The sequence below is a fragment of the Phodopus roborovskii genome, unplaced genomic scaffold, assembly GCF_943737965.1.
Source record: "Phodopus roborovskii unplaced genomic scaffold, PHOROB, whole genome shotgun sequence".
Taxonomy (NCBI): Eukaryota; Metazoa; Chordata; class Mammalia; order Rodentia; family Cricetidae; genus Phodopus; species Phodopus roborovskii.
This window is the reverse complement of record NW_026126748.1, coordinates 168,184-182,506: the sequence shown is the minus strand read 5'-3', so window position 1 is coordinate 182,506 and position 14,323 is coordinate 168,184. Positions and strand designations below refer to the sequence as shown.

The following is a 14,323-nucleotide window of genomic DNA, read 5'->3' as shown; positions in this document are numbered from 1 at the left end:
TGAGTGAACTGTAGTATCAGGACAAAAATGCCCAGTAGATCTATAGAACACATTTTTCTTTTTCTTTGTTTTCTCTTTCTCTTTCCTTCCTTTCTTCCTTCCTTCCTTCCTTCCTTCCTTCTCCTTTCTTTCCTTCTTGGAGACATGGTTCCTCTGGCTATCCAGCATCTCATTCTGTAGACCCGGCTGGGCTCAAAGTCACAGAAATCCACCTGCTTCTGTTCACAGTGCTGGGATAAATAGGTATGTGACACCACTGCCACTCATTACACATTCTTATTGGACTAGGAGAATCTAAGATTCCAAGAAAAATGGCCCCCAGAAGAAAATGAAGGAGTCCAAGAGTATCTATGGTTATTTCACGAGACCTGAATTTGGTTCCCCTTACAGACCATGTTGGGGATCTGATGCTTGTGGCCTCCAAAGGTACCTGCACTTGTGTGCACATATCTACAATCAAGTTACACACATGCATATAATTAAAATAAAAAATAGAAGAGGAAAAATCTGGCAGTAGGCACACACATAACTTTGAACCCAGCAATTAGGAGACTGAGTACCTCAGTAAGTTCCAGGTCACCCTGAATTTCAATACAAGACACTCTCAAAAAAAAATAACAATAATGACAATAATAGAATTGTAAATGAACAAATTAGCCAACGTAGTTGAGTGATTGGCATTTCCATTGAGATAGAGTACAAATATCCATTACAGGAAGCCAAGTAGTAAAATAAAACGTCGGGCAACTCAGGATATATAGTCAAGTCAGACAGACTACTATTCAGAGATCCATAATACTGTAAGAAGAAAATGTAATTTGGGAAGATAGTAAAAGCGTTTCCACAAGAGGAAAAGGACAGTATGTCTGTAACAAAGTAAAGGTAAGGACAAACAACATGTCATACCTGTGCACAGTCAAAGTCTCACACCACACCCCCACAAACACCCCCATCTCAATATGCACACTATAGAAAGGAAGGAAAAGAGAGACAGCAAGGGAGGGAAAGGAAGGAAGAAAAGAGACAGAGGGGAAGGGGCCTGGGACCTGGGAAGACAAACAGATTTATGACAACAGCAGCGAGAGCATGTGTGGGTTAGTGTCTAGGAGAGAGGAGGGTGAGGATAAAAGGTAAGATTTCACTTTACATTACCCAAGAACTCCTCCCTCCTCTAGCACCCCAATTGGTAATCTGTTAACTCTTACTGCAGTCTTTATTGTGAGGAATCCTGTTAGCCGATGTCTCCTGTGAGAGTAAAAATTCTGACTGCCTTCTATCAGGGGAGAAGACAGATGGAAGAACACACTTTTAAATCCTTTATGGGAGTCTGCAGGGGAGACTTCCTGCTCTCATAAGCTTACTCATTCACTACACAACTCCACACATGGTTCATTTGTGAGTACCCACAACATCAAAGGCTATATTCATATCTAAAAAAAAAAATATCTGTAGTCTACAAACCTGACGCACGCTTTCCTGACGTTGAGAATTTTCATTCAAGGTATCTGTTATTACTCCTTTAAGTCGTTCTTTATTTATTTCAAATATTCTTAGTGTGGTTTTGGCCTAAGTAAGAGAAATACACCGTTTATAACAATTAAGCAGAAAGCCCCCTGATTATGTCTTTTCTGAAGAACATAAAATGTAAGCAAAAGCCAAAACATTCCACTATTTACAGCAGAGGCAGTATCAACACTACTTTGATAGACAAAGTCATTTGCCACATGACTTTGAACAAATTATTGAACCTTCCATGTACAATGCAGACCATTTTGTTAACTACTGAAATAGAAAAGAACAATTATTAGTTACAGAATTATTGGTTTATTTAGCGGCTTACTTAAAACACTGCTTTACTGCCTATTTGCCAAACATGGCTTCACTTGCTACCAGGAAGGGAATAACCTGGAGAAATAGCTGAAAGAATGGATTGTCACCCGTAGCAACCTGCTACTGCCATGTACACTTCAGAAAAATTTGCTTGCTTGCCTGCCCACTTTGTGATTTTAGAAAAGAAACTCTAACTAGAATTGAAGGCTTTCTGGAGGTCTCAGGAGGACAGTCCACTGGTGACCTCTCTCTTCCATGCTCACTAGTGTAGGAGTAGATATTAGAGAAAGACCCCACACCCCTTACACTTTGTCTCCTGACCTAAACTTTATACAGCAGGAAGCAAATCTATTTATTATTGATACATGTTACACAACTTCAAGAGTGCTCAGATACATTCCTAGGTTAAATATATCTAGAGGAAAATGAATTTCAATCAAAGTAACACATTAAAACAAATGCATATTTAAGATTGGCTACATTTCAAATACTAACAATATTTTATTACCTAATGTGATGGCTGTTTGGTTATCAATGATAACTGGAATTAACTAAAACCCAAGGAAGCTGTGAGTACTGTTTCTAAATTAAATAATTTCAAGTGGCAAGACCCACATTTAATCTGGATCTTTTGAGGTGGGAAGATCCACCTATATTCCGGGCTATACCTTCTGGCAGCAGCCTATCTAAAGGACATGGAAGAGGAAGCTTGCTGGTCCTCACCCTCACTGGCATTACAGCCTACTTCTTTGGTATTCCAGTGTATACTGAGTATCAGGTGAGATATCCAGCCTCATGGACTGAGAAAGTGCTGGATTCTTGGACTCTCTGTTGGTAGACTGACATTGCTGGTCTGAGTGGAACACAGCCTGGAAATCGCTTTAATAAATACCCAATATATAGATAGATATCTATTTAGATAGATAGATAGATGACATCTCATAAGTTCTGTTCCTCTAAAAAACTCTGACAAATATACCTAATAATAATATGAAACATAAATGGTCTTCAGAAGTGACAGACTAATTTATTTCAACTTAACTTACTTCAGCTAGCTGTGATTTGACAGACTGTGATTCATCTGCTAGAGACTGGATCATTTTTGAAAGGTCACTCATCTGAAAAGACAGTATCAGTCAGTAAGTATTTAATAAGTCCATTTTGCTCCAAGACAACATGCATTAGTGAGGTACATTGTTAATTTACTGTTAATAAAAGGGAGAGGCCAGATAAGGAGGCCTTGTCAGCTTGCATTCCAAGTGCTCACAAGGATTTTAAAAATTATGTAATCACATGATGTCCTTACAAAAGCAATACATCATAGAACTTTTCAGGTTTAAGGTGAACCCACTAATTCGTATGTTAAATAATCTCACACACATCAAGATTTTGCTTAATCCAGAATTTAAAGTAAAATAAATGAGATATATATATATATATATATATTATATATGTCATATATTTTTCACTATGAATATTCAAGTTATATTCTTTATGGTTACTTCCAACGTAAATATTGAAATTTTCCATTTAAAATAACAAGCGAGCCAAGTGTGGGGGTGCACACTTGTAACCCCAGCTCTTAAGAGGCACAGGCAGGAAGGTCATGAGTTTTAGGCCAGCCTCACTTATACATACAGGACTATATTCTAATACTATGTCAATGAATATAAACAATAAGAATACAGGAATATGCACAAGCCACTCATCATAACATCTAAAAAGTAAAAGTTTGATGGGAGGTGTTGGCACATGCCTTTAATCCCAGAAAACAGGAGGCAGAGGGAGGTGGATCTTTGTGAGTTCCAGGCCAGCCTGGTCTGCATAGTGAGTTTCACAACAGCCAGAACTATTACATGGAGAAATCCTGTCTTGAAAAAACAAAACATAACAACAAATAAATAAAAGAGGTGAAAAGATCAGATCAGATGTGAAAATTTTTGTTCTCATATTATTCTACATCATTTTTTTCTTTTGATTTTTCAAGACAGGGTTTTTCTGTGTCACTTTGGAACCTTCCTGGAACTCATTCAGTAGAGCAGGCTGGCCTCAAACTCACAGAGATCTGCCTGCCTCTGCCTCCAGAGTGCTAAGATTAAAGGCATTTGTCAAGAATGCCCAGCCTGCATTCCATTTTTTATATACATGAGTTTCTTTACATTTCAGGGCAGGATAGCTTGGAACTGTTGTTTCTTCCTCCCAAGTGCTCGTATTATAAGTTTGTGCCACTATGGTTGGCTCACATATAATATTTTAATCAATATTTAATTTATAGGTAAGATTCATAATTCTCTTGGAATATATAAGACTCACCAATTCCTCTTCTTCATGATGTTTAGATCTCTCTTCTTCTAGTTTCTTCTCTATAAGTAATATTTCTTCTTCAAGTTTAGATTTATCTCTTTCTAGATTTTTATAAGTTGCCTAAAATAGAAAGCTAACTTAAACAAGCCAAACATAAGAATTTTTAGTTAGGGTAAAAATCAGATGAGTGTAGGGTAAAAATCAGATGAGTATACTCAAATTTATAAACACTTTATACGTTTTTTCATTTCTCAAATATTAAAATAACAACAGGTTTAACAGTTGCCAGCAACTTCTATAAAAAAAGTGTAAGTATTTTAGGTGCACACCAGTTAACCACGGAAAACAATGAATACCCACTGAAGGAATTAAAACAGTTGCATTCCAAAAAAACTTTTATGTAAAAATAAAGAAAAATTAATGAGTTTATTTGGAGTCTAAACTCCCTGCAGATTCTACAAGGACATTCTAAATCATAAGACACAGACTTGCTACTCAGGACAGAGGATGACAGAACTGACATACTGGACTGAACACATAATCTAAGGGAAAAGTTTTTTTTCTGTTTTATATTGGTAGGAGCAGGCTACTTCTATTTACTCTACAGGCTCACAACTCAGTTTTAATAACCGTTCCACTTGCAAAGAGTATTGAGGCACTTCATCACATCATACTCTGTCTGTTAAGACAAGTCATTGTGTCCTCTGAATCAGGAGAGTTAACTGTCCATCTCTCCTAAACTCTCCATTCTGTGAAATCATGGTTATGGACTGAAAACTGGCTGTGATGGAGTGTGTAGACAAGGGTTGATGCACAGAAAGGGATTAAATATTTATCACCATGCCACTCTTTACAATGTAAACCTCAATTCTAATTTTAGTAAATATCTACTACCATGGTAAGAAAAAACAATATGGTCACAACTTACTTGTCTGCTACTATGCTTAAATTTGTGAGATTTCTATGTCTCTTTCCTGGAGCAAACTATGTCAAAAGTAGGAATTGTCTTTCCAATCCATTCACCAGAGTACAGAATGCAGAATTTCTTTCTTTCTATAAATCTATAGCTTCTGATAAACTGATTTTGTATTCCTCAAAACAAGTTAATGACAAGAGATAAAACTGTTATGTTTTAAAATATTTTATGCCACCTACAACTATTCTGTTTCCACTAACTTTTTCTGTACATTGTAAGATCCAGATACACAATTTCATATTTCTCTGACATAATTATTTTTGGGGAGACAAGATATTTCTAATAAGAACCTTTTCCCTAGCTTTTACATCATACTTTTTTTTTTACCTTCAAACTCTGTACTTCTGTTGATGCCTTGTCAAAGTTGGCCTCCTTTAAGGATGACTCTAAGCCTTCATACTGAATAAAACAAGGGAACACATGAGGAAAAAAATACAAATTTTATCTCAACTTGTATCTAAATAGACACCAAAGAAGGAAACAGAATTTATATCCACCATGTAAAGTACCCTTGGATTTTATGAGCTTAGTTTTGCAATCTAAACACTGTGCTGAGGAAAGCCAGGTCTACAAACAAGCCACAACCACCAGCCAAGGCAACATATGGCAGAACGTTTCCTTTGTGACTACCAAAGTTGCCCCACATCTGCTGGGGCTGAAAACCCTAACAGCAAGTGTGACTAAAGTGGATCTAAAGAAGTGAGTCATCTACTATCCCCTGAACAGATTAATGGCTTCTCCAGTCTGTCAGTAGAACAATATGTGGTAACTGGCTATCAGACATTTATATCATGTGATAAGTAAGGCAAGTAAGGAAGATAAAATCTGTGAGTTTCAGACCACCCTGGTCTACAGAGTGAGTTTCAGGACAGCCAGTGATGCACAGAGAAACCCTGTCTCAGCACCTCAGAATTTGTGTTATTTAGAGACAAAGCCTTTAAATACAGCTAGGTTAAAATGAGGGATTTAAGATGACTGCAATGTAATATGGCTGGTATCCTATGTGGAGAGCACTAGGACAGAGAGAGACATAACAAGCAGACAGCAATATCTAAAGTCAAGGGACATGTCACAGAGGAAGCAAAGCCTGGCTATATCTTCATGGACTCATTTCAAGAACTGTAAGGAAATTCACTTCTGCTGCTAAAGGTATTTTGTCACAGTAGCCCTAGCATGCCCAAATGAAAACAGTAAATAAAGTCTCTACATGATAACAAGTAAAAGTACCTTTACATCCTTGATAAGCAAAAAAAAAAAAATCTCATGAAACATTACACTACATTAAATTGTAATTCAAATCCTCTACCTTCTAAGACACTGAACAAAACAGAAATGTAAGCCACAGAGTAGAAGAGATTTACAATCCATATATCTGACAAAACTCTTTCTTATATACGACATAAAATAGTAAAAGCAAAGGCCCTAATCTATATGGCATAAACTGAGAAAGATTATGAGTGCATTTAAATGGATGGAAATGGGCAAGTGTGATGGCTCAGTAAGTAGTTAAGGAGCTTGCTGCCAAGACTGATAACCTGAGTTCAATCCTAGGGACCCACGTAATAAAAAGAGGAAAGTGACTCCTCCATGTCCTATGATCCTATGATCACCACACAAATGCCTTCTTGGTACACGCCTACACACATAGACACAAATAGACACACACAATAAAAATAAAGTCATCTTTTAACGTGTAAAAGACTTAAAAGGCAATTTTACAATATCTAAATGAGCAATAAGCAAATCAAGGTGATTTGACAAATTAGTCAGGGAAGGTAAACACTACACATCACCAGGGTGGCTGCAAAGAGAATGGCTAAGTGATGAAGTTGAGCAGCAACAGAGCTCTGGTCTGAAACAAAGCTCTGATGGCAGGCAATAACCCATGGAGAACAATTAAGCTCCACACTGTGATGGATTGTATTTTCAAACACATCTTACCTCCTCTTGAGCAAGGCACACTTTGTCAATCAGATCACATTTCTTTTTGATTTCCATTGCAAGTTCCACAGCCAGTCTATTCTCTCTTACTGAGCAAGCAAAGAAAAGATTATTATGACTAAAGTGTGAAAACGCTTTAAATTATATACAATCACAAGATCTAAAATCAAAAAAGACTACTTACTCAAATAAAGTCGGCTTTGAATCTGAAACAAAAATTTAACAAAATTACATTAAAACAAATATATCTTCAAGCAAATCTATCTGACTTCTACTTCCAGCTTTAAGATGCCAACTTTCTTATGGCCTTATGGTAAATAAATTACCGGAAAGCCTTCTATTTCAAATGAAAACAATGCTATATAGTAAGGTCTCCCATTGTGTGGTATCATGTGTGTTATCATATTAAAGGCTCTGAAACAGTCTTATTCTAAAGACTTAAGTCCATGTTTCCCATGCATATATTGGCTCTAAAACAAAGTATTTTAAGGAGCCACCATTATTAAATCTCCTACGGTTAATAATCAAAATAAAAATATATGAAATATCATTGGACTCTAGACCTTGACTGACTAAAAAAACTCATTAGTATTTTTCTTCTTCATACTTCAGCTTTCGATAAGGAAGGGATAAATCCACCCTTGAGAACAGTGGGGATAGGGTAAAGTGATCAAGGGACGCAAACAAGAACACTCATGCCACCTAGAAAACAGAGACAGAAAACTGGAAGAAAAAAAAAATGACAAAAAAAAAAAAAACCAGTAGGATATATGTAAGCAGAAGGTAAGGAAGAAAAAACCATGAAGATATTAGAAATGAAGTCAGTCAGAAGCACAAAGGCCAACATCTAAAAGGAAGTCTCAGAAAGAAAAGGCTATGTTATGACTCCCTCCTTAAAAACAGTTAGCATAGGAAAAAGCAATATAGGATCCATAGGAAAAAGCAATATAGGATCCAGGAGAGCCATGAAAGTGGCGATTTTTACTCTTAGTTGGGAAGTAGATACACCTGCAAACTTTTTAATATTGTTAAAAACAATCACAGACACCCCAAATTTAAAGAAGAAAAGGGAAAGAAAGAAAGTTGGGGCTTTAGTACTAGTGTGTAGTATCCCTACAATAAAATCCTTTAAAATACACTTACATAAAAATATTTCTGTTAATCTCTGTTCAGTTTTTAAAAACCACCTGTTAGCATAACTCAGAACACTAAGACCTAACTCATTTCCCTGAAATAACAAGTTTCTCCAATTAGATGTTCAATCTAAACACAAAATGAAGGTTAGAGAGAAATGGCTCAGAACATTTGTTAGTCTTGTAGAGGACCAAAATTCAAATGCCATCATCGACATTATAGCTCACAGTCATCAGTAATTCCAGCTCCAGGCATCCAACAATGGCCCACTAATCACTTCTGTAGACCAGGAACACGTACCACACACACATGCATACAAGCAAAACAGTCATGCACATAAAAGGAAATAAACTTAAAAAACAAAAACAAAAAACTTAGAATGACCATTCACATACTATAAGTAGTTACTTACTGATCGGTATCCTCTCCAAAGAAATAAGAAAATGGTAAGCAGTCCAATGGCAACCACACATATCAGCGATTCTAATGATGGCTCACTAGGATCAAAGCTTGTTGTCATATCTTCAGGCACTGCTGCCACAACCTTCAAGACAAAGAAAATAAACTTATAAGCATGCTTCTTCAACAGTACTGGTACAAAGACAGGCACAGGTGGCTGTGGCCAACTCTATTCATATTGAATGGGCTACCATAAAATACAAAGCAGAATGCCTCCAAACATGTTTCTAGTAAATTACAATTGTTCTTATTGAGGGGCTAAGTATGGTGAAACAGTAGTTTTCAAACAGAAGTTATGGGGAGATTCCACAGAGCATAACTCCAGGAGAGTTAAAGGATAAGGATATAGTATCAAGAAAAGAACATTATGGAATATTTTATATGTGTTTCATTCTTTTATGTTGCATTTGTTTAACTCTGTAAAGCTGCATTACTTTGCCAGTCTAAAACACCTGATTGGCCTAATGAATAGCTGAACAGACCAATAGCTAGGCAGGAAAAATAGGCAGGGCTGGCTGGCATGCAGAGAGAATAAATAGGAGGAGAGACCTAGAGAAGATCCAGGGACAAGAGGAGGAGGACACCAAGGGCACCAGTCACAGAGTAAGAAGGAAAGCAAGGCACATAGAATAAATAAAGGGAAAAGAGCTCAGAGGCAACACATAAAGAGAAATGGGATAATTTAATTTAGAAAAGCTGGCTAGAAACAGCTGAGATAAGGCCAGCCATTCCTAAGTAAGAATAAATCTCAATGTATTTATTTAGGAGATGGGTGAGGGACACCGTCCCTACCAAAGATTTTTAAAATCCAGTAAAAAAAAAAAAAAAAAAAGTATCAATGATCTGGGTTGGGTTCTTTTCCCTGAGTTCAAGTTCATGATTTATCCATATGCACTGGGTTTGAAAAAACATTTCCTGCAGAGGAAAAACACTGATCTGCAGCTTGTCCTCTGAGGAAGGGAGAGTGATAAGAAACTACTGACAGAGCTTCAGAGTTGGGATATAAACCCTTCCTTCCTGTCTCTTGAGTTAAATTAATGCAGTTTGAGCCCAAAAAAGAAAATGGTTCTTTCAAAAACAACCCTAGAAATGATGGGCTTGACTCTTTCCAGGCATCAACATATACCATCTAGAAACTCCACAGCTGTCTTCTCCTTGGGGTCTGACAAAATGAACAACAAATCCTTAGATAATTACTATCTATAAAACCTGTTTTATGCTAGTACATGACAAGGACCTTTTACAAGCTGCTATCTACAGCTTATTAACTTCTACCAAAAAAAAAAAAAAATACATGCAATAGTATCCTCTTTTTTTATTCCCTGTATCGTTATTTTCCTTTTTACATCTGTGACTCCAGAAAGGATCCAAAGTGTAGGTGCACAGCCTCTGCTCTGGGTTTCATGGAGAGTTCCTTTAACCTTGTGTTTTGGATCCTTAAGGTACAGGACTGACCTTACAAGGGCTCAGAAAAGGGTTGAAAATATTTTATCCTGGTCCTCTCTCTCTTTCTCACCTGAGCCACATACAAAAAAGTGTGATATCATGTTGCAAGGCAATGATACCAACGATTTGCCTCTAGGATCACAAGAATAGATAGATATTCAGGCACGGCAAATATTTCCATTATCTCACTCCAGAGACTATGAATGTATATCCAAGCCCTCCACATACCCTCTAAAATATTCTTCCACACCTCACAGAGTAAGGCCTGCAGTTAATTGCATATTTTACCTCTTCCTGAATCCATCTTCCCTCAGTGGGTTATTCTAGTCTTTATTACCAGACCCCAATACTAACTGATCATAAACAAGTAGACTCCTCTGATAGCAGATAAAAAAGACTAAGACTAAAACTGTTACTAGAAACAAAGATGTGATGGAAAAGGCTAGCTCAGTCTTTAAGATGTAGGATTTTATGCAAGAGAACAATAAAATGAAGTAAATCTGTTGAAGTAAGGATAAAACAAACCGTTCATCAACAGTAGTTAGTTATTTTTAGATCTCACTTTCAGTGAGTCAGCATGAAAAGACAACACGGTAAAAAACACTACAAATAAGTTAGACTATCATACTACCAAAATACTATGCAATAATAGCAGAAAATACATTCACTCTCAAATGTACATGGAAGATTCTTCAGAAAAAATCCAGGCATTAAGCTAAAACACACCTCAATGTTTTCTTTGTTTTTTGTTTTGTTTCTTTAAATAATCAAACCACATGGCCAAGCCCAGAGAAATGGCTCAGCAGCTGAAAACATTTGCTGCTCTTGCAGAGGAGCAGACTTCAGTTCCCAGAATCCATGTCAAGAAGTCCCTAAGTGCCTGCCCATGACTCCACCTCTGTGAGATCTGATGCCCTCTTGCTGCTTCCTTGGGCAGCTGAAGCTACAAGCACATACACACACATACACATAGTTTAAAATAGTAAAAATTCAATTAAAAAATTCCCATGTCGAGAAGCATCTTCTCTGATTACAACGGGTTAAAATTAGTTATCAAAAAACAGGACGGGCTGGAGAGAGAGCTCAGCAGTTAAGAGCATTTGTCATTCTTGTAGATAAATGACCCATGTTTGTTTCCCAGGATCCACTTGGTGGCTCACCACTATCTATGACTCCATTTCCAGGGAAATATGTCACCCGTTAAGGCATCTTTAAGCACAGCAAACATGTGACGCATGGACATACATGCAAGAGCAAAACATCCATGAACATAAAAGGTTTTTAAAAAAAATAATAAAATGCAACATAAAACTTACACAAAACAACTAATTCAGTGTGTAACAGGAAAATTTATAGTCATAAAAGACCTTGTAAAAAAATATGAGGGGGCAGGGGCTGGAGAGATCTCACAATGATTAAAAACATTAGCTAGTTGTCAAGAGGTTCTGAGTTCAGTTCCTAGCATCCACATGGTAGCTCACAACCATCTGCAATGAGGTGCCCTCTTCTGGCCTGCAGGGATATAAGGAGACAGAACATACTATATATAATAAATAAATCTAAATAAAAATTTTAAATATTATTGGGCCAGGAAGATAGCTCAGCAGGTAAAAACTTTGCCACCAATCCTCAGGACCTGTGTTTGACCCCCCATCACCAATGTGGTAGAAGGAAAAAACCGACTCTTGGGGCTTTGGATTTACACACACACACACACACACACACACACACACACACACACACACATATATACACAGAAAGGAATGTAATGCTCAGTTAAAAAAATCAATGTCATAATCCACAGTAAAAGAATTGAAGAAAAAGAAGATCTCAACAGATAGTAATAAAACATGTAAGAAAATCGACCGTCTAATCATCAGGAGACTGCAAACTAGGACTACTTTTCTCAATCTGACAAACAGCACCAATAGAAGACTCATAGCTAACACCATCCTGAAGGGGAGAGAATTGTTCCCTTACAAAATGCAACACACATCCACACAGCCCACTGAACCACAGAAAATCCAGCCAAGTCTGCAAAATCCCTCCGTGGTCCTCACCCCCAACCTTATCAGAAATAAGTGTTGGTAACTGCTAGGTGCCTGTGTATTTTATGTGAAAAGCCAGAGGCTGCTGTTGTAATGTCTTCCTTCTCTACCTCAATTTTTCTAAGGCAGAGTCTCTCACTGAATCTAGAGCTCACACATTCTCTGATAAACTGATGACCAGTGAACCTGGGATTCCTCTATTCATACCTCCACCCAGCGTTTACATTGCCTTAAGGGCTCCTACTCCAGATCATGGCAAGCACTTTCCTTTCCGCACTGAGTCATCTCCCTAGGCCCTGATTGTGGATTCTGAGGGAGATGTGTGTGATCTGAAATCATCTCTCATCTACAATATGCTTCTCTTCCCATAAGGCACATCTCAGTAACTTAGCTGACAGAGCCAGGAACTTGGGACTATTCCAGATTCTTCACACATCCCACCCCTCTCTGCAGCTAATCAAGAAAGTCACACTCATTTTAGCTCTTATTTCTTCTTGCCCCATTTAGGACCAACTTCTCTATCCTTATCCCTATCAATTCTCCTTCCTGTGTTTTTTCCCCCTGACATTTGATTCTCATACTATCAGGAATATCTATACATTTTTCTATGGGTCTCACCACTGATGAGCCTGTGCTGGATCTCACACCCCACAGCAATCCTTGAGACCCACTGGTCTACAGTAAGCATCATGTCACATCAGGCCCTTGGCTCACTTATGCTGTGAGCTCCTGTGTATGCTGTTTTCACACCTCATCTACTGAAACTTATTTGCTCAGTCTAAAGACTTTGCCAGCAACCCAAGGAAAAACAATCACTCCCTTCCCTTATTTTGCATGTGTACTTCTATAGGCAATAGACTTCAACTGTGGATTAATTTTGTGTATTTTCTCCCCAAACAGCCAACATGATGAAAATGACCAAAATCCTTATTTCATTTAGAACCTCCATAGAGCATTTTATTCATGGGCAAATGAACCATGAGCATGGCACTACTTACTTTAAATTCACAGAACATGAAGATAATTAGAACTGGCAGCAGCTCAAAAATCCTCCATGGGCACACCACGGTGGCAGTACGAGGCACCGCCATCCCTGTGCCCACCATGGGGGGCCTTGCAGCTGGACAGATGGACAGCAGCAGAGCAGAGCACAGTCAGTGGGACACTGGGAAAGGGAAGGCTTCTGGGGCCGGCTGGCACCACTGCCCTCTCCACCTCCTTATCTCAGTTGACGCGTCAACGCTGGCACTCTGACCTCCAGCACCAGAGTCCTGGAGAGCTGGAGCAAGAAAACCTAAAGCACCCAGTGTGGGGCTGCAGGCCTACACTCCGAGGCCTGGGGCACAGCCCCGGAGTGAAAGCTCAGCCCCCTATCCCCAGCTACTATCGCACTCTGTCCTATCAAGTCAAAAAAAAAAAAAAAAAAAAAAAAAAAAAAAAAAAAAAAAACACTCCCCTATGGAACACTAAAAGCTGAAGCACCAACTTTGGGGCTACAGCCCTACACTCCGAGGGCTGGCACAGCCCCAGAGTGAAAGCTCAGCCCCCAAGTTACAGCTACTATCACGCTCTGTCCTATCCTCTCCAGTCCAAAAGCCACACTGTAGTAGCTAGGGGGAAACGCTCCTACGCAGAGATGTCGTCCTCCGTCATAATCAGTGTCAGAAAACGGCCTCTGACGTAAGAGACGATGACGCATTCACACTTCGAACTCACTGTGATCAGCCCAGTTATACCACTTGACTCCTAAGAAATATCCTTTCTTGACTCGGAATTAATAGCAGGTAGGTAGGTGGGTGGGTGGGTGTGTGTGTGTGTGTGTGTGTGTGTGTGTGTGTGTGTGTGGGGGGTGTGTGTGTGTGTGTGTGTGTGTGTGTGTGTGTGTGTGTGTGTGTGTGTGTGTGTGTGTACTAATTCCTGGAGATGGAGACATTCTGCTCAGCACTGCCCTATTTAGCATCCTATTTGTAGGCCTCATGAAATAAGCTGATGCTTTTGTGTATCTCAAATGTAGGACCTGAGAGTCACTGCTCTGAAATGTCTTTTTATTTTTCAGTGTCAGGTCTCATTTCATTGCTCCATGTGCTTCCATATAACGACTGCTTTGAATTTCCTCCAAGAAAACTATGTAGGAACTTGGCAAAGTATGTGGGAAAAGAAAACAAAAACAAACAAACAAATAAAA

General features: G+C 38.4%; 1 protein-coding gene and 1 non-coding gene across 2 annotated transcripts in view; both read right to left on the bottom strand.

The window, feature by feature from the left end:
- LOC127214547 (melanoma inhibitory activity protein 2-like) overlaps nucleotides 1-13,223 on the bottom strand; it is a gene marked incomplete at its 3' end in the record, with an annotated part of 82,654 nt that extends 69,431 nt beyond the window's left edge. The window contains 8 exon segments of the mRNA XM_051174930.1: nucleotides 1,462-1,566; nucleotides 2,877-2,948; nucleotides 4,144-4,248; nucleotides 5,438-5,509; nucleotides 7,052-7,136; nucleotides 7,232-7,257; nucleotides 8,598-8,729; nucleotides 13,137-13,223. Of these exon segments, the coding sequence (XP_051030887.1) occupies nucleotides 1,462-1,566; nucleotides 2,877-2,948; nucleotides 4,144-4,248; nucleotides 5,438-5,509; nucleotides 7,052-7,136; nucleotides 7,232-7,257; nucleotides 8,598-8,729; nucleotides 13,137-13,154 (615 nt within the window).
- Nucleotides 9,991-10,112, bottom strand: LOC127214549 (small nucleolar RNA SNORA26). The gene has a single exon (XR_007833859.1). It is a non-coding gene; the product is annotated as a small nucleolar RNA SNORA26 (small nucleolar RNA).
- Nucleotides 13,224-14,323: the final 1,100 nt, after the last annotated feature.